Raw genomic sequence first — 25,589 nt, 5'->3', positions numbered from 1 at the left:
AGGCTGCTCTTTTAGCTTCCTGGTCCGCTGAATTATTCCCTCGGGTAGTGGCCCCAATTCCTGTTTGGTGGCCCTTAACATGCACGACCGCTATCTCTGCAGGGCCTCTTATGGCTTTAAGGGTTCTTCATATTAGTTCCTCATGAATTAATCCCTTGCCCTGGGAATTGATTAATCCCCTTTCCTCCCAAATCTTTCCAAAAGTGTGCACGATGCCAAACGCATATTTAGAATCTGTATAGATTGTTCCGGTTTTGCCCTTAAGCTGTTCCAAATCTCGTAAGACAGCGTAGATTTCGCACGCCTGGGCTGACCAGCTAGGGCTCAAGGGTCCTGATTCTACCACTGAAAGGGTTTTGCCATCCACTATTGCATACCCTGACCTTCTTTTCCCTTCCACTACTCGAGAGGATCTGTCCACAAACAGCCTATCTCCCATTTCTAACTTTTCTTCTTCTAGGTCGGGGCGAACTTTTGTTTGTTCCTCAATGTTCCGCAGACAGTCGTGAATGAGTTCTTCTTCAGGTTCCCTGTAAAGGAACTGGGCTGGGTTCTGAAGGGATGTAGTACCTAATTTTAATTTTGGGGATGCTATTAGTATCCCTTCATATTTCAAGAGCCTCGCATCCGTGATCCACTTTTCAGCCTTTTGTTGTAAAACTCCCCTAATATTACGTGGAGATGGTACATGCAGCTCTGCTCCAAAGGTAACCTTGCTGGCTTCCTCCATCAATAGCGCTGCTGCCCCTATTACTTGGAGACAAGTTGGCCATCCCCGACTAACAGGATCCAATAATTTGGAAAGATATGCCACAGGCTTTTTACTCCCTGCCCAATTTTGTGCTAATACCCCATATGCAGTGCCTTCATCCATATTGACAAACAGATAAAAAGGCTTTCTGAGGTTGGGGAGGCTGAGAACCGGAGCGTTCACCAGCTCCGTCTTTAATGTGTCCAGTCGTTCCTCATCTTCCTTAGACCACTTAACTAGTCCCTCTTTTGTGAGCTTATCATACAGGAATTTGGTTTTCCTACTAAAATTTTCAATCCACTGTCTACAATATCCAAATAGCCCCAACAGTTGTCTAACTTGCCTTTTATCCTTGGGGCACGAAGGGAGTGTATACCCTGGACCCTGTCAGGATCCAACTTTTTTGTTCCCTCAATTAACCTGTGTCCTAAATATTTTACCTCTTTCTCTACAAACTGCAATTTAGATTTTGAAACTTTTAGCCCTTTTAGACTAAGGAAATTTAACAACTTTATACTTCCCTTTCTTACTGATTCTTCCTCTTTTCCTGCTATTGGCAAATCGTCCACATACTGAATTAAGGTGGTCCCTTCCTCGGGGTGATATTCCTGCAGGATCTGTTCTAACCTTGTCTGAACAGATTAGGGGATTTTGTAAATCCCTGGGGCAATACTGTCCATCGAAGTTGTTGCCTGGGGTGTGTGTCTGGGTCTTCCCATTCAAATGCAAAAAAATCTCGTGATGTTTCCTTAAGTGGGCAAGCCCAAAATGCGTCCTTAAGGTCTGCCACTGTGTAATACCTGTCCTCAGGCCCCAGTTTACTGAGTAAGGTATATGGATTAGCTACCACAGGGAACCTTTCAACTGTTCTTTTATTAATTTCTCTCAAATCATGTACTAACCTATAGCTCCCATCTGATTTTTGAACAGATAATATGGGAGTATTGAAGAGTGACATGCAAGGTTCAAGCAACCCCTGCTGCAATAGCCGTTCAATTTCTGTTTTTAATCCCTTCCTCCCTTTGCTGGATAGAGGGTATTGCTTTACCCTGATAGGAATTTTGGGATTTTTAATGGTTACCTCAAAAGGAGGAATATCCAATCTGCCTACAGTGTCTGGAGTGTACCAAACTTCTGGGTTAATTTCTTCTTCATCACTGATCCTTAAAGGGCATAATTTTACACTTAATTTATCTTCAATTATCTCTATCCCTATTCCTAATTCAATCATAAGGTCCCGCCACAAAAGATTATAATCGGCTTCTGGGACCAACAATAAGGACCCTATTCCTATTTTAGAAAGCCCTTCAATTACCACATCTTTTATCATAGGTACACCAATGGTTTCCCCCTTAGCTCCCACTACCTGCACTTCTTCTGCAGACAAATTACATCCTTTAGGGAGAGTTTGTACCGTAGATCGTTCGGCACCCGAATCCACAAGGAATTCATATACCTGTTGCTGGGGACCTATTTTAAGCTTTACCAGGGGCTCTGTTGTTTCTCTTTTCCCCAGCAAGTAGAGCCCCTGACACCCCTAGTCCCGAAACTGTTTCTCATCTGCTTGCCTTTCGCGGCATTCCCGTCTCATGTGTCCTTTCTTCCGGCAGTAATAGCAAACGACCCCACCCCCCTTTTCTCTTGCTTGATCTTTCTTTTGTATACCTGGAACCCTCTGACTCATCTGTCCCGTCTCTCGACCCTCTCGTACTGCTTCTACCATTATCCTCATTTGCTTGTGACTTTGATCCTCCCTTCTAACATACACCTTCTGGGCCTCCCTTAACAACTCATCTAAGCCTCTGTCCTGCCAATCCTCCATCTTCTCTAGCTTCTTTCTAATATCCACCCATGCCTTGGCTACAAATTGCATTTTCAGCAAAGCTTGCCCAACAGGAGGGGGTGGTGCATCTGGATTTTGTGGAGGTGGTAAATAAGGTGGAGGAGAAAGATCAGGCATTTCCCAATTATCTCCTGATCTCTTCTTCTTTTTTCTTAGATTTTAGTACAAATAGGGAAAAATGGGTCTCACCAACAATCCACAGGGCAGCATATTCACTTCCCTCCGCACTAAATGGTTCCTTTGAATTAACATATGTGTTCAGGGCTTGACAGATCCAATCCTCAAATGCTCCAAACACAGGCCAGTAAAGGCTATCCGCCCTGATTTGTTTCCCTCCCCAAACCTCCATACAGTAATGGATCATTTTTGCTCGGTCCTTCCCCCTTCTAGAGGGATAAGTATCCCAGAACTTAATCATCAAGCCTAAAGGGCTATCTGGAGGTATTGAGGGGAGCCCTATACGAGGTCCTTTCTTTATGGAATTAGGGGGCTTGCTCTTCCCCTGTCCCATCTTCCGGAGTGTCTTTAGAGGGTTTACTCTCCCCTTGTCCCCTCCCGGAGCGTCTTCTTTCACACACTCTCTCGCTTCCCCCGTTCGTGGCCCAGTCCCTCGCGGGTACTTGGGAACTGCACTATAAGGGGTCCGCACTCGCACCGTCCAGAGGACGTCTCACACACCGCACTCCGGGAGTGCCACACTCCGGGATCCCAACCCCAACCGGACGCTACCCAGGGCTTATACTCACGCTCCTCGCCGCGTCTTGTCTGGGCTTCGTGCACAAAGATTATGGGGTTGCCGGCCTTCAATTTGCCTATTATCTAATTTGGGTTCGTCGGTCGGGGGTCCTGGAGAATGGCAACCTTGGGGCCACCGTGAGGTGGGGCGCCTCCCCGACAGGTTCTCTTCTCCAAGAATTTTCCCGATCCGAGTCATGGCGCCAATTTGTTATAAGTTGTGGTGAGGAACCAACCCCCGACAAGTGAGTCCAAATTAAATGTAATTTATTAATTGATAGAGCAAGCGATAATAGGCAAATTACAGCACTGAGTGAAGCCAACAAAAGGCTTGCACCCACCTGGGAGCGCTGGGTGTAGCCGGGGAGTCACCGCTCCTCCTTCGGCCCACACCACTCCGCAGTTCAGTCCTCCTTTTTATCTGTTGTTGTTGGGTGTCCTTCCGGCGTTCTCTGCGTCTGCGCCGATAGTTGCTAGGGGGTCTTATTCTGCCTTCTGGTGGTCGTCTGGACGAAGGCTCCCATCCTTTTCCTCGAGGTCTTACAATAGCTTTGACCATATATAGGCACATAGCTACATATAGTTACACATTGCTTATTTAGCCTTTCAACATATTAGCTTCTGACAGTTTGCGGTTTAAGCCTTATGACATTTATTTTGCAATATATTAGCCCATTATATTCATCTTGCAACATATTAGCTGGTTACATCTATCCTTGCGGGTTTTTTTCTATTACTGGCTTTTCCCCCTCTTATAGTCTTTTTAGCAACTTGATGAACAAACTAAGACATTAACTCATTACAGAACCACTGTAACAGGGAGGAGTTGCAGCAAACCAAAGTACAGCTTAATGCAACTAAAACATATAAGAACACAATACAACAAGCAACAAGTGACCTAGCTTCGATATGGGGTCTCCAGAGGACAGTGGTCTTTGGGAACTGCCCGGAAGGAGCAATTTGCCAGACACTCGACCACAAACTGTAAAATAACTCCATGCTTTCCTTGGAATGACAGCTTGGTGCCAACTGTGCATATACAGCTGCAGATTGATCATGAAACCTTTATACAAATGGGTGAAAATCTCTAAAAATACCGTGATATGGATCCCCGAATTGAACAGGGCCTTTGAAGATCTGAAGGGTGAACTCATGAGGGCCCCTGCTGTGGGGCTGCCTGACGTGAGCAAGCCCTTTTGGTTTTTCCCACATGAAGGATGGAATAGCTTTAGGGGTTCTGGCACAACACCTGGGTCCTTACAAAAGGGCAGTGGCATTTTTTTCTAAGCAACTCAATACTGTGAGAAAGGGCTGGCCCACCTGCTTTAGGGCAGTAGCAGCAGTGATCATGAACATTGAAGAAGCAAGGAAGTTTACACTAGAACAAAAGATGACTGTCTCAGTGTCACACATGGTGTCAGCTGTTTTAGATCAGAAAGGGAACCCTTGGCTGTCTTCCTTGAGATTCCTAAACTACTGTCATGGTTTGACACTGGCACAATGCCAGTGCCCCCATGAAGATACCCTCTCCCTGGTAGCTGCTGTGAGATGTGACCAGGAATAAGCAAAGCAGGCTCCTACTTAGGAAAGAAAGAAAACAAAACTTTATTAACTACACTACAACTACAGATAAAAAGGAACACACACACAGGGAAAATGAAAACCTTACAAATACATTTCCTCCTCCCCCCACCAAATTTCCAACACAATACATCTATTCCTCAAATCACCAACTCTTAGTCCAGAACCACCCTTCAAACAATCAATCCTCAGTTCATCAAGAGGAGAGGAGTCCTTGTACCATGGGCTTCCCCTGGAAACACAGCTGAAGCCTCGTGTGTTTCCGTGTCACTCGTGGCACCGCCCGGAGTCCATCTGCTGTCGTGACCTCTTCCTTTCATGTCCAGTGCTCTCACCACTGAACACGGACCAGAGCTGCTTCTAGGGTTGTCTTTTTTAAGGATGCTCTGTCCCGATCCAAAAAAGGCACAGTCTCTCTTTTGGGACACCTGTCCCCACAATCTCTCCTTTGGGACACCTGTCCCCCCCATATTTTTTCACCCCCTGGGGCCGAGGGGCACCAACACTGAACCCTCTTGGTTCTGTGGCCATTGCCTCCCCCTAAAATGCAGTCTCTGTGTCACAAGGAACATGGTTCTGTCCATGGCTGTACAAAAAGAGTCCAGCAAAAGCCACTCCATCATCTCTTCCCACTAGGATTCTTCTCTATTCTTCCACTACTTCTCACTCGCCCAGACCTCTCTCACACTTGCACATTCCTTCCTCATCTTCCACTCTATCTTCTAGGAGAGGTCAATGATCTGTAAAGTTCTCATTCTCCGAAAAGGGGTTAAAAGCTCCTACAAGCGGCCGGTGCACCCCCCCCTTCTTCTCTGTCCCAGCCGTGCTGCTGGCACAGGCCCATGTTTATCCAGTTTCAAGGTTACAGTCCCAGGCACCGGCTCTCTCTCTCTCTCTCTGTGTCTCTCAGGGGGGGCTGCCCGATGGCTCCTGGTGTTTCCCTCTCTCTCTCTCTCTTCCACCCTTCCACCCCCGGGCTCAGGCCTACCTCTCCCGGCCACATGGCTTTTCCCTGCTCCCTGCCCAGCCAGAAGCTGGGCCGGGGCAGAGACCCGAACTCTTTCCCGCTGGAAACCCAAAAAAAGGACCCTCCCAGGGGAGAGCTCTGCTTTTAACCCCATGTTCTCAGATGCGTGTCCAATGTCCCAATGGCCAGGTTAAATGCCAATATTAAAGCCTGAATATGCATTGGCCCAAAACACAGCATCCCAAAAAACACATTTCCTGTCAAACCACCACACAGAGAAAGGCCAGGGACCCAAGAAGGAGTGGCTGTGGAGACCAGCACCTGAGAGACAGCGTTTGTGTCAGCTGGAGCATCCGGCAGGAGCCGGCAACACCGTGCCTTCTGCTGCTGATGGTCCCTTCAGCAGCGACCCCTGCAGTACCCTTTCAAGCTCCAGTGAAGACCTCTATCTTACCTTTTAGTTACCTAAGTTAATTAGCTGTTTATTAGATTGATAAGTAATTGATAATTCTCAATTAATTGTTAATAAACAATTGTTAATAAATTGTTGATTGTCAGCTTGTCTTGGTTTGAAAGACAGATGTCTGCAGGACCTCTCTAGAATGGAGAATATGACCCCCTTCCCTCCAAATTATTATAAATTTTGAAATTGAGGGGCTTTCAGGCAAAGATATGGGAAGAGGAGTAACAGTTCTTTACCAATATGTACAGCAAGGCAAACAAACAACACCACCGGCAGCAACAAACAGAAACAGATACCCAAGGGCAGCTTTCCCTCGGCCGCAGGCACTTTCCTTTTGGTGTAGTTCTGGTCACAGCCAAGCAGGGAAGGGAGGCAAATAAATAATGAATAAAGCAATTACTTGAGAAATTTTAATTATTATTGAAGGCCCCAGAAAGTGACACAGCACTCGAGATGTTCTTCATCAGTGCCCAGCACAGGACAGTCACTGCCCTGATCCTGATGGCTGCACTATTGCTGATGCAGGCCAGGCTGCCGATTGGCCTTTTTCCCCACCTAGTCACGCCTGGCCTCAGGTTCAGGTGTTGTCAATCGGCTTCACAGCCACTCTTTCCACAGCTGGGAGCTGCAGAGGGTTAGTGTGGCCAAAGTGTACAACCCAGCACTTGGTCCTGTTTAACCTCATGCCAGTGGTCTCAGCCCATGGATCCAGCCTGTCCAGGGCCCTGTGCAGCCTTCCTGTCCTCCAGCAGATCTGCCCTCTGACCCATCTTGGCATCATCCAAGGGAGGACATTGAGGATCTGGACCAAATCCAGAGAAGAGAAAGGAAGTTGATTAAGGGTCTGGAGAATAAGTCTGATGAGAAATGGCTGAGAGAACTGAGGGAGCTCAGGAGGGCTCAGTCTTGAGCAAAGGAGGCCCAGGAGGAACATTGTCACTGTCTACACCACCCTGACAGGAGGTTGTGGTAGGATGGGGATTGGGCTCTCCTCACAGACAAGCAGTGACAGGACAAGACACAGTCTTAAGCTGCACCAGGGAGGTTAAGTTGGACATCAGAGGAATTTCTTCACAGAAAGGTTTCTTAAGCATTGGAAGGCACTGCCCAGGGTCTCTGAATATGTCCAAAGACCAGCTGGATGTGGCACTCAGTGCTCTGGTCTGTTTGACAAGGTGGTGTTTGGTCCAAAGCTTGACACAATGATCTCAGTGATCTCTTACAACCTCATTGATTCTGGGATTCTTTGAAGTTAACACCTGGTAAAGACAGACAATCCTTTCAAGTTAAGTATGTGTGCTGGTTCAGGGTAAATTTGGGAGAGAATCCCCTAAGGGGTTCCTCCTCCTTCCTTCCTAGGAAGCAGATTCAATCAGCCTCTCCCCCAGCCAGTCAGGGAAAAATACCTCCTTGGAGAAAAGTGGAAAAACCTGTTTTTTGGAAAAAACTTGTTTAATAAACCTCCATTTATTAAACAAGAAAACCTAAACAAGATTAATCAATAAAACCTCTTGCTGCTGGAAAAGAGATGACAAACTCAGAAAGTCCCTCCCCAGGCTGCAGCTCAGCTCACTCAGGCTCTGATCAGTCCCTCTGGTGCTGGAAATGCCGCAGCCCAGGCCTGGCCTGGTGGGCCACAGGTGCAGCTGCCGGTGCTCTTCTGGTGTTCAGAGCAGGTCTAAACAGGTCCAAAGAAAAGTAAAAAAACTCACAGCCCAGGGAACTTTTTTGCCTCGGCGAGCTAAAACTAACTAAAACAAAGGAGAGCTCTGTCCTAGGGTCTGTCCATCTGCAGACAACACGGTCCAGGAGCAGGAATGTGGAGGAGTGAGTGCAGTGTCTGAAAACAAAACTCTGTGCTTCTTCTCTCCCCACTTCGCACTTGGAACAAGTCTTAAAGGTGCAAAACTTATTATTCAGCAAAACAGAACAGATTACTGGGGATAAAAGCATCCTCCAAATATAGTCAGCCCAGGACAGTATGATAAACTATAATGTTTTGTAAAAGGATTTTACAGGAGCTCACATGTTACCCTGACCAATCAATATGATAGACATAAATCCCTAGAATTGTTAACTGTTCCCTGGCCTATTTACCCACAAAGCACACAGTATTCTACAATTTTAGAGCTATAATGAATCTTTAAAATCATATTAAGGTAGAATTAAATAATAATTTAATTGCCAATAGCAAGAATCCTGGTTAATTGTTTGAGCAGGAAGAGCAAATCCACCTGCCTTTGAAAATTTGTAATAAAGTTAATGGTATAAGTTCTTCAGCAGCAATTGTTTGAGTTGTCTCTGGATATAACATATGGGTAATTTAACCATGATTTTCTTGAATTGCACTGTGTTTTCTTTATCATTGTGCATGTTTTCCCTAATTTTCTAGCTTGTGTGGGCAGGGACAAAATACACAAGATACAAATTCATGAAGAATTCAGGAGGTTCTGGATTGTTCATGCATAATCTGTGACCAAAGCCTCATGTCAGCCATACAGTGCAGTCTCAAGCACAGCACAAAGATTTTCAGCTTAGAAAAGCACAGTTTGTACAATAAAACATGTTACCTTTTTTTATATAGTAGCTATTTCTATGATGCCTGCCTTTGACTTGCTCTTGCATGGTTTAAATGAAAGACACTCCAAACACATGCCAAAAGAACTCAGTCAGGGGACTCCAGCCTGAAGCAGGTATGCCAGTGCTCTGGCCAGAATCTGCTTATCAGCTTTCATGTGACATTCTCACGTGTTACGAGTTGAAAGTGAAGTCTTGTCTTGAATTAGTCTAATGAAACATTTTCCATTTGGAATAGAGAAGACCATAATTCTAATATTTTATGAAAGCCTTACAAATTAACTTGGGAAGAATAAATAGAAGATCTTTTCATGTATGTAATTGGAAGAGAATTTTGTGTTCTAGCAGCTTCTCATGATTTATCTTAATGGTGGGAAATTTACTGAGATGACAAAGAGAGGAGCAAGGAATCTGCCTGCCTATATGTTTCCTCTTGTTGTCTAACAGTAGCTGCATCACTGGAAAACGTGTTGTAATGAGAATATTTATTTTTTCAGTAGGAGAGTAAACTGTTTTCTGGATTGAGCTAAATAACTTTTAAAGCCCAGAAATTAAATTTTGAAATGTGTCAACTTAGATTCTAGCTTTGTTTTCAGCTGCTGCTGATGCAGGTTTTCTCTTTTGGTGTCCAACTGACGTACTGTATGAATACTTAATAAATAAGTTGCACATAGGGTGGTGGGAAAAGATGGTATATTGCCATACTTTCTTTGACTTAATCACAGCCTATGCAGTACTTCTAAGGATCTGTAGGGAATAAAGTTATCCCTACAGGTATGTCTTTAATAAGCTTTTACCCTAGAGAGTTGCCAGAATGTGATTTGTATCTGTTATTGATTGTGAAAAATGTGTATTATGTGATTGGCTCTTCACAAGTATTAAAATGAATACTATATGTGTTATGTTGGAAAGTTTTGTTGTATCATTTTTTTTTTTTTGTAGTGCTGTATTAATCTTTTTAAGCAGTGTGGTAAATATAGTTTTAGGCTATAGCATAGTATTAAAATAAAAATTATGTGATGTAAGATACTTTTTGTAACTAGCACAAGGAATGGATAAGATAACCAAGAAATTCTTCACATAAAGGTAACAGCAACGAGACACCAAAAGAAGAATTATTGCCCCCTTATTGGGACAATCCAGACTTCTTCCAGACTTCTAGGAGCCAAGAAATTGATGTACAAGATGAGGGAGGGCAGCAGAAATTAAGCAGAAGACACCCTTTGTGTGAAAGGAATGTTTGAATCATGTATGAGATATATGAATATGCAACAGGCTATTTCTTTTAAGGGTTCCTTCCTTTGTTAGCAAAGTGTGCTTTTGTGGCAGAGCAAAGCACCTGGACGTCCCTAATTCTTTGCTTTTATTGTCTTTTATTTTCCTAACTTTGATTGTCCAAATTCTTATTGTTCTAATTTTTATTACTGTTTTATTACTATTAAACTTCTAAAATTTTAACACGTGATTGGCATTTTTCACACTGCCACTGGGTGAGTTCCCACCTCAGGGAGAGGGAGGAGGTGATGATCCCACCCATGGCTGCTGCTGGGTCTGAGATAAAGCTGAGCCAGAGCTTCAGCATCTCTCCCAAAATCACAGAATCACAGAATGGCTTGGTTTGAAAGAGACCTTCAAGTTCATTTCATTCCACCCTCTGCCCTGGGCAGGGACACTTTCCACTATCCCAGGCTGCTCCAAGCCCCGTCCAACCTGGCCTTGGACCCTGCCAGGGATCCAGGGGAAGCCACAGCTGCTCTGGGCAAGCTCTGATCTCTGCCCAGGTGAGCAGGGATAGGACCCGAGGGAACGGCTGGAGCTGGGCCAGGGCAGGGCTGGGCTGGGGATCAGCCAAAGCTTCTTCCCCCAGAGGGGGCTCGGGCACTGCCCAGGCTCCCCAGGGAATGGGCACAGCCCTGAGGCTGCCAGAGCTCCAGAGGCCTTTGGACACCGCTCCCAGGGCTGCCCAGGCTGCAATTGTTGGGGGTACTGTGCAGGGCCAGGGGCTGGACTGTGGATGCGCTGGTGGGTGACAAGGTGGGAGTTTTGCTTGAAGCCCTTCCCACAGTCAGGGCAGCGGAAGGGCCTCTCATCCGTGTGAATCTGTGCATGCAGGAGGAGATTTGAGCTGGTCTGAAACCTCTTCCCACATGTGGGGCACTCGTAGGGTCTCTCCCCAGTGTGGATGAGCTGGTGCCTGATGAGGTGGGACTTGCGCTTGAAGCCCTTCCTGCAATCAGGGCAGTGGAAGGGCCTTTCTTCTGTGTGAATCTGCCGGTGCCTGGCGAGATCAGAGCTGGTGTGAAACCTCTTCTGGCACTCAGGACACTCATAGGGCCTCTCCCCAGTGTGGATGCGTTGGTGGGTCAAAAGGGTGGATCTGCAGCTGAAGCCCTTCCCACACTCCCCACACTCGTAGGGCCATTCCCCAGTGTGGATCATCTGGTGGCTGATCAGGGTGCTGCTCTGCCTGAAGCTCTTCCCACACTCCAAGCACTTGTGGGGCTTCTCCCCATTGGGAAGCTGCCCATGGACCACCAGCTCTGAGCTCTGGCTGAAGCTCTGTCCACCTTCCTGGCTCAGGGTGGGTCTTTCCTCCTCAGAGCACCCTGGGCTGGGTTTGTAGCCCCTCCTCCTGCGGAATCTCTGGGGCTTTTCCTCCACACTGGAATTCTGCAGCGTGGAGCCACTCAAAATGGCCTCTTCCATGATGTTCTGCAGTGGGGATTTGTCCTCCCTGGTCTCCATCCTCAGCTCCTTGTCTGGGGGAGGAAGGACAAGGAGAGGATGGGATTTGCCTCCATGCCACAGGGAAGGGGAAGGAGATCCCCCCAGTGCATCCCCAGCAGGACGGGGTTGGCAGCAGGGTTGTCCTGCAGCCGGGGCCCTGCTGGGCTGGGAGATGGAGCAGGAGAGAGGGGGAAAGGGGCACTGACTTCCTCCTCACCTGCCTGGCGCTCTTGGGGCTCCTTCCTCTTCCTGGAAGACTCCTTCTCCATTCAATCAAGGTTTGGGAATGGGAAATCCTGTTCTGGGAAGAAAACAAAGGGTGCGCAAATTGTCTTTTGTACTGGTTTGAAGGCAAACCTGGGGGAGAGTCTAAACCAGGATTCCAATTTAATAAGAAAATGAAGATCAAGGCATGGATACAGAAACACTGCCTTAAACTGACAGAGTCAGGATATAACCTGACACCCTGCTGCTGGTCAGGGTGGTGGCTGCAGTCCCATTAAATGGTGGCTGCAGTCCTGTGGGAGTGATGAGCGTGATTCTGTCAAAGCAGTGATCCTGTAGAAGGGTCTGGTCGTCCTCTGAAGGTCCAGTGGTGGCTCTGGAGCTCTTGTCCTCTGGGAATCCAGTAGGCAAGCTGCTCCTGGTGTTGCAAGGCTCAGCTTATATCCAGGTAGGAATGCTTGGATCCTCCCCCTGGGCGGAGCATCCCACAATGGGAGGATGGAATTTTATCAGTCCTGCAGTGACACTCAATGGCCCATTCACAGCAGATCTCTCCCCTGGAGGGCGTTATCAGGGCTGAGTCATGGAAGAGATCAAGAACACTGCCCCGCCTGTTTATAGCAGTTGATGAAGATGGGCATTGAAAACATGCATTTGGTTCCATCTTACACTGCAGCCTGAAACAGTGGGGGAATCCCTGCTCAGGGGGTGAACACCACCCCCCTTACCCAAACTGGCTCAGGTGTAAAACGCCCACCCCGGGAAGGCCACACACACAGGGGACAATGTCACACTTACCCTGCCCCAGGGGAGGTCTCTGTCCCTGTCACTCTGTGGCTGTCCCCCCTTTTCTCATTCACAGGCCGGGGGCTTTGCCAAATCTAAGAATAAGTTTTTTCTTTGTCCCTGTCACCTTTGTGACATCTACACAGAGCTTTCCCTTCCTTTTCATAATCTTTTCATAACAGCGATATCACAGTTTATTGGGCCGAATTTCCACTTTTCTTTTATCAGAATGTGGCAGCAGCTGAGCTGGAGCTGTGCAGGACCAATGGATTTTGGAATTGCCACAAAATTGCTTCTATTGTCAGTTTATTAAATTTTGGGATTTGTTTGTGTGTTCACCACAAGTGACTTATGGGAAGAGCAAATTCAAGGCATTTTCTGCAGGGTTAAGTTTGATTTCTGTCAAGAAAAACTTTACTTTGTCCGGTGCCCAGGGGTTGCTCAAGGGGTGTCTGTTCCACTCGCCCTGGGGGATGCTTGGGAGGGGCTTGGGGGGTTGTCCCTGTCCCTGTCATGCCAAGCCATTCCCCAGGGGGTGTCCCTGTCCCTGTCACCCCAGGCCATTCCCCAGGTGTGTCCCTGTCCCTGTCACCCCAGGCCATTCCCCAGGGGTGTCCCTGTCCCTGTCACCCCAGGCCATTCCCCAGGTGTGTCCCTGTCCCTGTCACCCCAGGCCATTCCCCAGGGGTGTCCCTGTCCCTGTCACCCCAGGCCATTCCCCAGGGGTCTCCATCATTCTCACCCCAGGGAATGCCTGGGGGGTCTACCTCCCTCTCTCCCCTGTGCCAGGGGGTGCTCGGGGCAGTCTCTGTCCCTCTCAGCCCAGGGGATGCTCGGGGCTCTCTGTCCCCTGGCCCTGGGGGATGCTCAGGGGGGTCTCCATCCCTCTGGCCTCAGGCAATGCCTGTGCAGGGCTGGGCACCAGGGGGTCTGTGTCCCTCTCACCGCTGAGGCTGCTCGGGGCTGGGGGGGCTCTGCCACCTTCTCACCCCTGGGGAGGCCGGGGGGGTCTCTGTCCCTCTCAGCCCTGCTGGGACCCCACCCAAACATCATCGGGGTCACAGGGACAGAGACACCCCCAAACCCCCAGCAGGGCTGAACCTGGGGTTTGGTTTGGGGCTGAGGATTTAGGAAGGGGCTGGAATTGGGGCTGGGCTTGGAGTTGGGGCTGAGATTTGGATTAGAGCTGGGATTGGGGTTAAGGCTAGACATGGGATTGGCTTTAGGGCTGGGGCTGGGATTGGGTCTGGGGCTAGACGAGTCTGGCACTGGGATGGGATTAAATTCAGAACTGTGAGTGTGTCTGAACATGGAGTGAGATTGAGACCCGGATCAGGGTCAGGTTTTGGACTGAGCTCACCCAGAGCAGGACAGGAGGGGATGTCACTGTGGGAAGGTTTGGGGAAAATCCTGTTTTAGGGAAAAACAAGGTGTGAATGCGTTTGGTTGGGGATTCCTCCCACACAAGTCCATCTCTAGAAGTCACCTGATGTCCATAAAAACCTTCAAAAATCAAGAGTGTATAAAAAAAAAGCCACCAGGAGTAGTGTCCCATGTCCAGTCTCATCCCTCTGGGGTTCTGGTGGTCTCCTGTCTCTGGGCTGTTGGGGATCCCATGGGTCCTGGGGTACCCCCCCACTCCAGGGTCCTGCTAAGGGATGCAGGCGGATTTTGGGGTCCCAGGGTCCCCCTCTCCAGCCTCCCCTCAATCCAGCCACTTGGGCTTCCCCCTTCTTTCCACCACCCTGTCCAGGTTTAGGGCAAATTTGGTTGAAAACCCCAAAAAGAAGTTTCCTCTAGAATGCAGATTCAGCAGCCCCACCCTCAGCCAGTTCAGGAAAATATTTCCTTGGAGAAAAGTGGAAAAAACTTTATTTAACAGGCAAAGCATTCACCAGCACAAAATTGAACAATATTAAGCAAGAAAACCTCCTGCTGCTGGAAAATAGATGACAAACTCGGCAAGTCCCTCCGTGGGCTGGGGCTTGGCTCACTCAGTCTCTTATCAGTCTCTTATCAGTCCCTTATCAGTCCCTCCTGCATTGGAAATGCTGCAGCCCAGGCTCAGCCCAGTGGGCCAGAGGTGGGAGCTGCCGGTGGTGTTCTGGTTGTTCAGTTTAGAGCAGGTTTAAACAGAAGCAAAGAAAAAGAAAAAGAAAAACCACAGTCCAGGGAACTTCTCTGCCTCAGAGAGCTAAAAACTAACTAAAAGCAAAGGAGAGCTCTGTCCCGCCCTCTGTCCATCCAGGAGCTGGAGTGGGGAGGAGTGAGAGCAGTGTCTGAAAACAAACTGCAGCTTCTTTCTCCTCCCCTTGGCTCTCAGAACCAGCCTTAAAGGTGCAGAACTCATTTCTGGGCTCAACGGACCGATGGGGCACGAGCATCATGAAGTCACCCCAGGACGCGCCCCTGTCAGGGTCAGGGGGTCCCGTCCCCACCTCATCTCCGGGCTGCCGGGGGTGCCCCAGCTCTGGTATCGCCCCTTCCCCTCTCCCCGCCCCGGGGGTCCCCTGTTCCACAGCCCCGGCTCTCACGAGGATCCCCAAAACCAATGTCCCGCCCCGTCGGTACCGGGCCATCCCCACGTGGACCCCCCGGGACCCTCCCGAGGGGCGATCGCGGCTCCTCTGCCCCCGAAAAAGCTCCTCTTAGGGAGCCCGGAGATACCCGGGGCTCGAGTCTGGGATCTACCGGCTCCGAACACTCTCCAAAAAAATCCTCCCGGACACCCCTGGCTGGAGTTATTTGGGAATTTAGCTACTTGAGCTGGGCTTCTTCTGGGACTTTGAGCAGCCCTGTGTTCCTCACCTTTGAGTAAATGAACTTTATCAGTCACTCTGATATAATTTGCTCCCTCTGGTGCAGTGATTTTAATAAACTTTTCAAGGAAGGACAACAAAATATTTTCTTTTTCACTGGCCACCCACAACAGCCTTTTTGTTCATCATGTCTCCCAGAAGTTCCACAGGAGGAAGGAGGGACTGTGTCCAAGGTTACAAGAGTTCTTCCAGAAAAAACCACAACCTCCTCAGTGGAGGGAACCATGATGTTGTCAAAGGCACTTGCGGTCAGACAACAGTGCCCTGAACTCACTGTGCCAAAATAATGTCACAGTCTGGTTACGCGAATTGTTAGAGATGCCTCTGCCCCAATTAAGGTGCTAACGAGACCAATCCAAGGTGGATTTTATTGAACAGTAAATGTGGAGTAGAGAGAGAGATGGAAAGAAAGAGAAAAGGGGGGACAGCAAGGGAGTGACAGGGACAGAGACCTCCCCTGGAGCAGGGTAAGTGTGACATTGTCCCCTGTGTGTGTGGCCTTCCCGGGGTGGGGGTTTCACACCTGAGCCAGTTTGGGTAAGGGGGGTGGTGTTCACCCCCTGAGCAGGGATTCCCCCACTGTTTCAGGCTGCAATGTAAGATGGAACCAAATGCATGTTTTCAATGCCCATCTTCATCAACTGCTATAAACAGGTGGGGCAGTGTTCTTGATCTCTTCCATGACTCAGCCCTGATAACGCCCTCCAGGGGAGAGATCTGCTGTGAATGGGCCATTGAGTGTCACTGCAGGACTGATAAAATTCCATCCTCCCATTGTGGGATGCTCCGCCCAGGGGGAGGATCCAAGCATTCCTACCTGGATATAAGCTGAGCCTTGCAACACCAGGAGCAGCTTGCCTACTGGATTCCCAGAGGACAAGAGCTCCAGAACCACCACCGGACCTCCAGAGGAAGACCAGACCCTTCTACAGGATCACTGCTTTGACAGAATCACTTTCATCACTCCCACAGGACTGCAGCCACCATTTAATGGGACTGCAGCCACCACCCTGAGCAACAGGGTGTCAGGTTATATCCTGACTCTGTCAGTTTAAGGCAGTGTTTCTGTAGCATTGCCTTGATCTTCATTTTCTTATTGAATTGCAATTCTGGCTTAGACCCTCCCCCAGGTTTGCCTTCAAACCAGTACAAAAGACAATTTGCGCACCCTTTGTTTTCTTCCCAAAATAGGATTTCTCATTCCCAAACTTTGATTGGATGGAGTAGGAGGCTGTGAAGAAGACGAAGGAGCCCTGGGACACCCAGGCAGGTGAGGAGGAAGTCAGTGCCCCTTTCCCCCTCTCTCCTGCTCCATCTCCCAGCCCAGCAGGGCCCCGGCTGCAGGACAACCCTGCTGCCAACCCCGTCCTGCTGGGGATGCACTGGGGGGATCTCCTTCCCCTTCCCTCTGGCACGGAGGCAAATCCCATCCTCTCCTTGTCCTTCCTCCCCCAGACAAGGAGCTGAGGATGGAGACCAGGGAGGACAAATCCCCACTGCAGAACATCATGGAAGAGGCCATTTTGAGTGGCTCCACGACACAAGAATTCAACAGGGAGGAAAAGATGGAAGACCTCACATGCAGAGAGGCTGCAAACCCAGCCCAGGGTGCTCTGAGGAAGAAAGACCCACCCTGAGCCAGGAAGGTGGACAGAGCTTCAGCCAGAGCTCAGAGCTGGTGGCCCAGGAGCTGCTTTATGATGGGGAGAAGCCCCACAAGTGCTTGGAGTGTGGGAAGAGTTTCAGGCAGAGCAGCACCCTGATCAGCCACCAGATGATCCACATTGGGGAATGGCCCCACGAGAGTGGCGAATGTGGGAAGAGCTTCAGCTGCAGCTCTGCCCTCGTGACCCACCAACACATCCGCACTGGGGAGAGGCCCTACGAGTGTCCCGAGTATCAGAAGAGGTTTCAGACCAGCTCCAATCTCCTCCGTCACCAGTGGATTCACACCAAGGAGAGGCTTTTCTGCTGCCCTGAGTGCGGGAAGGGCTTCAAGCACAACTCCCACCTCATCAGGCACCAGCGCATCCATGCTGGGGAGAGGCCCTATGAGTGTGTGTGTCGCAGACATCTTTCATGAAAAATCCTTTCTTAGGATTTTTCCTTGTGAGAAGCTGCAGTTACAGCAACCAAAGTAAACAATGGTTATCTGCTGCTGTGGAATGCAACAGGTAGACCCTGTGATTGGTCTCTTGTGGGTGTTTGGATTTCTTGACCACTCATGGCAGAGCTGGCTCTTGCTCTGTCTGAGACACAGATCTTTGTTATTAATTCTTTTTCTATTCTTAGCTTAGCTAGCTTCTCAAGAAACCTTTTCCTTTCTATTGCTTTTTAGTATAGTCTTAATGTAACATATATCATAAAATAATAAATCAAGCCTTCTGATCATGGAGTCAACATTCTCATCTCTTCTTCATCCTGAAAACCCTTGTGACCACAGTCACATTTGTGGAATGTGGGAAGAGATTCCAGGCAGAAGTCTCACTTGATCGACCACCAGAGGATCCACACTGGGGAAAGGCCATACAAGTGTGGGGAATGTGAGATGACCTTCAGTCGTAAGCCCCAGCAGATCATCCACCAAATGATCCACACTGGAGAGCGGCCCTATGAGTGCACCCAGTGTGGGAAGAGGTTTCAGACCAGCTCCAGTCTCCTCGTGCATGAACGGATTCACACCGATTCATACCACATGATGTGGTATGGAAGAACATGATGGTCCGGCCATGGCCCTGTCATTACATTCGCTCCCACCTCAGAACATTGCCAGGGGCAGGAAAGGGACTCTCTCCCTGAGGAGAAGGGTGTCCTTTCCAGGCAGGGGGAAATATGTGGCTAGGGAGAGCCAGTTGTTGATGTTGTAGTTTTCTCTGCAAATAGTTTTTCTTATCCCTTCTGTTATCAATATTTTTTCTCTTCTTGTTTGTTCCTTATCTCATTGTTGTTCCCAATAAATTGTTCTTATCCCAGCCCGGGATCTTTGCCTTTTGTGCTTTCCATGGGAGGCGGGAGGGCAGCGAGGGCAGCGCGGTTTTAGCGGGAGCAGGAAATTGGGGAATGCCATTCCTGAAGCCCGGCCCATGGAAACCGAGCATCCCAGCTGGTGCCAGCCCTGGTGGCCATGGCAGCAGCCTTGGGAGCGGGTCCCTGGCTGGGGCTGTGGGAACCTCTTCCCTCTGGTGCCCAGGGACAGGAGTGGAGGGAGCGGCTGCAGCTGAGTCGGGGCAGGCTCAGGTTGGATGTCAGGAAAAGGTTTTTGCCCCAGGCTGCTGGGGCCCTAGCCAGGCTCCCCAGGGCAGGGTCCCAGCTCCAGGGCTCTCTGAGCTGCAGCAGCGTTTGGCCAGTGCTGCCAGGCCCAGGCTGGCATTGTTGGGGTGTCGTGTGCAGGGCCAGCAGTTGGACTGGAGGATCCTGATGGGTCCCTCCCAGCTCAGCCAATTCTGTGCTTCTGGGATCCCATGAGCCTGGGGATGGGGCTGCCAATGGTTGCCATGGCAACGGGCTCTGGCTGCAGGCCTGAGCTGGTGTCCATGGCAACCACCCCTGGCATGGGGTCTCCATGGAGCTGCCAAGGGACTGACCATAGCAACAGGGTCCTGGTGATGGTTGCCATGGAAACTGAGCATAGCAACAGGGGGTCTGGTGATGGTTGCCATGGAAACTGCCCATAGCAACAGGGGGCTGGTGATGGTTGCCATGGAAACACAGTGTAACAACAGGGGCCTGGTGATGGTTGCCTGCTAAGGATCAGATTTGTCACAGGCCCTCAGAGGGGTTCCATGGGGACTTTCCAAGAGTCTCCAGGCTGTTCCACAGCTGGAATGTCACAGGCATGGACAGGGGCTCCATGGAGACCTCCCAGGGCTTTCTGGGGATGGTAAAGAGCCCTGTGGTCAGAGGCAGTCACAGCCATTCCACGGTGACATCCCAGGGCACCTTGGGCTGCAAAGGCACCGATCTGTCACAGGCACTCACGGGGGCTCCACGGTGACATCCCAGGAGTCCCCAGGCTGACAAAGGGCCAGGATGTCCCAGACACTCACAGGGGTTCCTGCCATGGGCACAGTGGGAGCTTCAGGCAACATGTATTAGAGATGCTCCTGCTTGGTCACAAGGTGCAGAGACGATCCCCAATAGCCCCCACAGATCCCTAAATGGTACTGCTGAATCAGAGATAACATAGACTCAGATCAGAAGTCTAAGGGCTAAAAACCACCCTTTTATTCAGTCCTCTTCTTTTATGCCTTGGTTTGCTACCGTTGGACCTCACTGGTCCTTTAATCAACACATTTCACATGATTGGCCAGTTAATACAACACCCTTCAGTAAGCAACTTTATGGAAAAGAGCCAACCTATTACAAACATTTTTGGGGCACCAGTCATTGATGTTTGTTTCATGTTGGGCTCTTCTGAGGGCTCCCTGGATGGGGGAAACCCTCCTGTAACAGTTCTGTGCCAGGTAAAAGGAGATGCACGTGACTTTTTCAATCTTCAGTTTCTCTTTTATTTTTATCTTATCTAAAATTTTGTATTGCTGTCCACACCAGGCTCAGCAGGCTGGAAAAACACCCCAAAATTGCCCCAAAATGTACGGTTTCAAGGTCTTTTAAAGTTGTCTCATCCAATAAAGTCTTAAAACGTAGATTATTTCCACTTATCTAGCAATAACTCATCCCTTGACTGTCCACATGACCTCTGCACTGTGCTTTCCTTGAGCAATCACCCTGTGCCACCAACACTGCAGAAAATGGAGTAAATGAAGAAGAAGACAGGGACTACACCCCAATTCCTCAATTTTTCTTCCTATCTACAGCACACTAAAAATCCTAAAAGCTAAATTTCTCACCCAAGTAATATGCTATACTAGCCTCTAATCTATTTTACACATTGGTAAATTCTAATCTGTCTCAAAGTCTTGGCAGTCCTCTCAATGGGCAAAGTTTAAAGGCAGAGTTTCTCTGGGGTTGAGGACCCCTCAGAGCAGACAGAGAAATATTCCCTGTGCCCTGGATTCCCACACATTTAACCTGAAAATCTTTAACCCTTGACATGTGATGTTACCTAAAAATGTTCCAGGTAAGTAAGATTAGAAGGAGAAGAAATAGAAAACAACAGAAAGACAGAAGATCCAGAGAAAGACACACACATGGGTACCAACTGCTGGGGTTCCAGCATTGCCAACAGAGGAACCCCAGGAGAAGGCAGGATCCAGACCCTGGGCTGGCCTCGTGCTCCGGCTTTTTACCCCCTGGGCCTTCATGGCCCCGCCCCTGGGGTGGGACTGCCAGTTGCTCGTCCAATCAGAGACAGGGTAGCACCAGCTGCTAGTGTGTGATTGATTGATTGACAGCTGGGCCAATCAGAGCTGGGTTAGCACCGCTCCTGCTGTGTGATTGACAGCTCTGCCAGGCCAGGGCTGGGGGCGGGGCTCTGTCCCACCACAAACCAAGGCCTGACCTGGCCCTGGCCCCACACGGGCATTCCGAGCATCCCAAGGTGTCTCGGGACATGGATCTCATCCAGCCTCTGACAGCCACCACGGTGACACTGCGGAACCTCATGGAGCCATGGGTCAGTTGTGACAATGGAGATCCAAGGAAGCGATGGTGAGACTGTGCAATCCAGGAATCATGGAATAAAGGAGACCATTGTGCAAATCATGGGCCCTATGGAAGCAAGGACCAATGATCAAACTGTGGTTTGATTGTGATTGATTTAAAATAGAAACAAGGAGCCATTGTTTCACAGCGGGGCTGCGTGGGGCCAATGGACCCTTGTGACTCTGTTGGTACTCGTGAAACCAAGAAGCCATTGTGACATTGCCAGACCTCCTGGAATCAAGGAGACCATTGTGAGAGTGTGGGCACCCATGAAGTCAATGGAACATGGAACAGGTCTGCCTATTTGGCCTCCTGGGGGCTGTCTGACAGGTCCCACTGAATTTGACATGTCCAGGGCCACTTCCCATCTGACCGTGAAGCACTGGGGCTCTGTGCTTTCATTCCTATGGGAAAGAACTGTCTTTCTTGTCTAGGCACCCATGGCCAAAATTGGCATTCTGCGTCTAAAATTCCCTATATCCAAGGGTTACTCCCAGACAAAATCTGCCCGTACAGTCAAGTCTGGCTAGACTTGGCCTCTGGTGACTGCCTCTCATCTGCCCCTGCACCACTGGGGCTCACTTGTTTCCTTCCTATGGAGACCATTGTGACACTGCGGGGTGTTGTGGAACCAATGGGCCATGGTGATACTGCAGGCCCTTGTGGAACCAGTTACACTGTAGGAACTTGTGGAACCAAGGGGAGCATTGTGACCCTGCAGGGCCTCATGGAAGGAAGGGGCCATTGTGACACTTTGGGAACTTGTGGAACCAAGGGAATCATTGTTGCACTACTGGGCCCCAATGGAACCAAGGGGCCATTGGACACAGCCAGGCTTCATGGAACCAATAGACCATTGGGACACTGTGGGGCCTTGTGGAACCATGGAGACCATTAGGATCCTTAAGGACTTGTGTAATCAAGGGGCCATTATGACACCTGAGGGCATCATGGAAGCAAGAGAACCATTGTGGCACTGCAAGGTTTCCATATTCTCATGGAAGCAAGGAGCCATTGTGCCACTGCAGGGCCCTGTGGAACCAAGGGAACATGAAATAGGTGTGGCTGCCTTGGCCTCCCAGGGGTCACCTGACAGGTCTGGCTGACCTTGGAATGTGGAAGGCCACTCCTATCTGCCCCTGAAACACTGGGTATCTGGGCTCTTCTTTTTATGGAAAAGAACTGCCCCTTTTTTCCAGGCATTAATGGCCAAAATTTGGGTTCCACCTCCAAATTTTTGTGTATCCAAGGATTGGTCCCAGACAAGAGTTGCCAGGACAGACAAGTCTGGCTGGTCTTTGACTCCTAAGGGGCAGCACTCACCTGTTTTCCAAACACTGGAAAGGGCTCTCTGCTTTTCTTTGTATGAAAAAAACCCCATCCCTCTTCTCCAGGCACAAATGGTTTAAATTAGGACTCCGCATTCATAAGTTCAAATATCCAAGGGTTGCTCCAAGCAAACCTGCCAGGACAGACAGGTCAGGCTTGCCTTGGCCTCCGGTGGTTGCTGTTCATCAGCTCCTGAAACATGGGGGCTCTGTGGTTTCCTTCCTATGGAGACCAGTGTGGCATTTGAGAGCCTTGTGAAATGAAGGGACCATTGTGACACTGTGGAGCCTCATGGAACCAACATCATTGTGGCTCTGTTGGGCCACATGGTCCCAAGGGACCAGAGCAAAGCAGGGGTGTGGGAGTTAGTCCAGCTGTAACTCAGAGTCAGCCAGATTTTACCCCGAAGAACTGGGCGTGAATTTCAAGCCCTGGGAATCATTTGTTTATCTTAGGGTGAGCTTGAGAGTTGCCCCAAAAGCCTTTAGTGTTGTTTTGCTGAGTTGTCCAAGTTCTCCTCCCCTATTGGTTACTTGTTTCCCCTATAGGGTTATTGTTCTAGAGTGTTCTATCCTCAAGTGTTTATGTTGTTGCTTCGCCTTTATCTCAGGTCTTTGAATCCCACCCCTTGTACTGTGCTCAGCTTCTCCATGTTTATTGTTTTTCACCCTGTTACTAAAGTTCTTTTTGGGCAACTCCATTGATCATGCTTGTAGGAGCGCCGGGGGGTAGGACGGTTGGGATGGACGGAGACGAGAGATCTCTGAAGCCAGGTCTTGGAACTTGTGGTTTATTGCAAAGGGTGTGGGTGCAGGGGCCTTGTTTGGAGCTGCCAGCCACAGCTCGGAGCAGGCCCGAAAGAGGAGCTCGAAAGAGGCGCCCAAAATGGATGCCCGAAAGAGGAGGGGAGTTCCCATTACAATAGAATAAATCTTCTTCTGTGCTGCATATTCTAATTTTCACTAACCAATCTAGTACAAGATACAAATCTTATAGCATTTACATACAGCCTATAAGAATCATTACATTACCATACTGTGTTACATTTTAAACCCTAAAAACTCCTCTTTGGACCCCTTCTGCCAAGCTAGTAGGGTCTGCTCTGACTCTTGGACCTGTCTGCAGGCAGAGGGTTTTGTTTCATCAAAAGAAGATTACCTTCAGCCGGCCATACCATTGTTTTCCAGTTGTTCAGTAACTAAGGCTTGGTATCTCAAAGCTTGCTTTCATTTCAATCTCCCTTATAGTTTCCATATTCTCAAAATCTTTTGCCAGGCAATCATATTTATAAGGCTTTCCAGTTTCATCTTCCCCAGCATCTGCTTCTTTTCATTTTCACCACTCTTGCCCTAAAGCTGGGGAACCAGAGAGGTTTGTCACAGCCACCCTCATTGCGACCTTTGGCGCCCGAACAGGGGCCCTGACATTCAGTCATGTCAGCTGGGGTTGGCTGATGGATAGGCCAGCGCTCTCCGGGATTTTGGATTGTGCCGGGCCGGCAGATTCATCATTGCTTTGAGAGACCTCAGCCAGGATCCACAGGGACAATGACAGTTTCACCTGCATAGGATTGCATGTGGGTTTGGGAAACGCAGGACAATTATTGCCCATTTTGCCACTGTGTTTTTACAATATGCACCCACATCCCATAACTGATTTGGGGTGCACCAGTGGCTGTTCCACCTAAGGCGAGAAAGAGAAAAATGGGCAGCGGGATGTCCAAAGTAGAAAGGTGCGTATATGGATGCTTTAAGTTAATTCTCACTGATCATGACCAAGTATCTTCAAAGAACAAATAAAAATCAATTGTGAAGTGGATAATGTAAAATTTTCCAGATGCCCCTGAGCCTGACCGTCCTCCCTCCATCTTGGCTCCTCCACTTCCTGCTACCACAACCTTCTCTTCTGCCCTGAACCAAGCTCCAGACTCCACCCCCACGACTGCGGGTCACGCCCCCATTTTCAATCCTTCCACCTCCAGCCTGGGCCATGCCTCCAGAAGGCCACCCCGGAAGTCTGCAATCCTAGATCAAGGCCCTTCCTCCCCAACACCTGACAAAATGGCAGTGGCCTTTGCCTCACCCTCCGTCAACAATATAACCCCCATGGTCAAAGATACTAAGCCCAACTGTCACACTATTTCTAATCCAAATGTTTCTGCTCCAAGTTATTCTTCCTCCCCAGAAAACAGTTTGGACTCCTCAGAACCACCTCACCCCTCAATCCCAGAAAATCCCTGGGAAAGGAAGAAGACTGGCAAATAGTCTCAAAATTACTTATTGCCCTTGTATGTTATGAAAGAAGGGGGCAGAATCCCAGGTATCAGCCATTGGTTTATGGGGAAATCAAGCAGCTGTGTAGGGCATATAATGACCATAGAAAGGACTCATTTTATTGGCCTAATGAGGGCCATGTTTACAGCACATTTTAACCCCCTATGATTTAAAATATATTATGACCATGTTGTTGTCACCTACAGAATACACCCTGTGGGAAGGGGGATGGAAGCGTTTACTACATCAATTAATAGCAGACTATGCTAATAATGAGGCAAGGGCGGAATTGACAATCAACCATCTAGCTGGAGAAGGACAACACAGCCTAGCAGATGATGAAGCAGCAGGTATCCCCAGAGAAATATTGGATGATGTCAAAGAGATGGCTTTGAAAGCTTTAATCCAGGTATCAGATGCTAGCACACCCAGTTTGGACTACCTTGGGTGGCTGCAGCTAAAGCTTTAGGGCAATCAGACCATCCTGGGTGCCTGTTAAGTAAGCAAACCAATGCTGCCTCCCTCACATTGAGTGGCTGCTCTCAGACACAGAGACCATCAGACACGCCACCTTGCAGAACAGCGATAGAGTTTTTACTCTGGGCACATGGGCATGGCTGTGTAGACTCTGAGGGCATGTGCTGCATGAACCTCTCCAGCCACAGCGAGTCAATCCACAAGAGCATTCAGGTACTGAAGGACGGGTTCAAGAAGCTTCAAGTGGAAAACAAAGACTGGTTCAATGAACTCTTCCAATCCAAGTGACTAAAGGGTTGGATGATGTCTAGCTAGAACAGGACTATTAAATCTTTTAGTGGTTGTTGTTGCATTGTTAATTGTCCCGTGTTTGTTTGGATGCTTTTAGAAAGTCTTACAAAATTCTTTCATTTCCATCTTTGTTGTAAAAGA

At 49.0% G+C, this 25,589-nt stretch overlaps 1 protein-coding gene across 1 annotated transcript; it reads right to left on the bottom strand.

Annotated features, from left to right (window-relative positions):
- Positions 1 to 1,858: 1,858 nt before the first annotated feature.
- Positions 1,859 to 11,913, bottom strand: LOC143694502 (uncharacterized). The gene is made up of 3 exons (XM_077181191.1): positions 11,862 to 11,913; positions 10,927 to 11,523; positions 1,859 to 1,914 (listed from the first exon to the last, which is right to left on the bottom strand). Exons 1-3 carry the CDS (start codon positions 11,911 to 11,913, stop codon positions 1,859 to 1,861), a joined length of 705 nt encoding a protein of 234 aa, XP_077037306.1.
- Positions 11,914 to 25,589: the final 13,676 nt, after the last annotated feature.

This window comes from Agelaius phoeniceus, chromosome 7 (genome assembly GCF_051311805.1).
Source record: "Agelaius phoeniceus isolate bAgePho1 chromosome 7, bAgePho1.hap1, whole genome shotgun sequence".
In the NCBI taxonomy this organism is placed as follows: Eukaryota; Metazoa; Chordata; class Aves; order Passeriformes; family Icteridae; genus Agelaius; species Agelaius phoeniceus.
The sequence above is the reverse complement of the archived record's forward strand: the minus strand, read 5'-3'. Positions and strand labels throughout refer to the sequence as shown.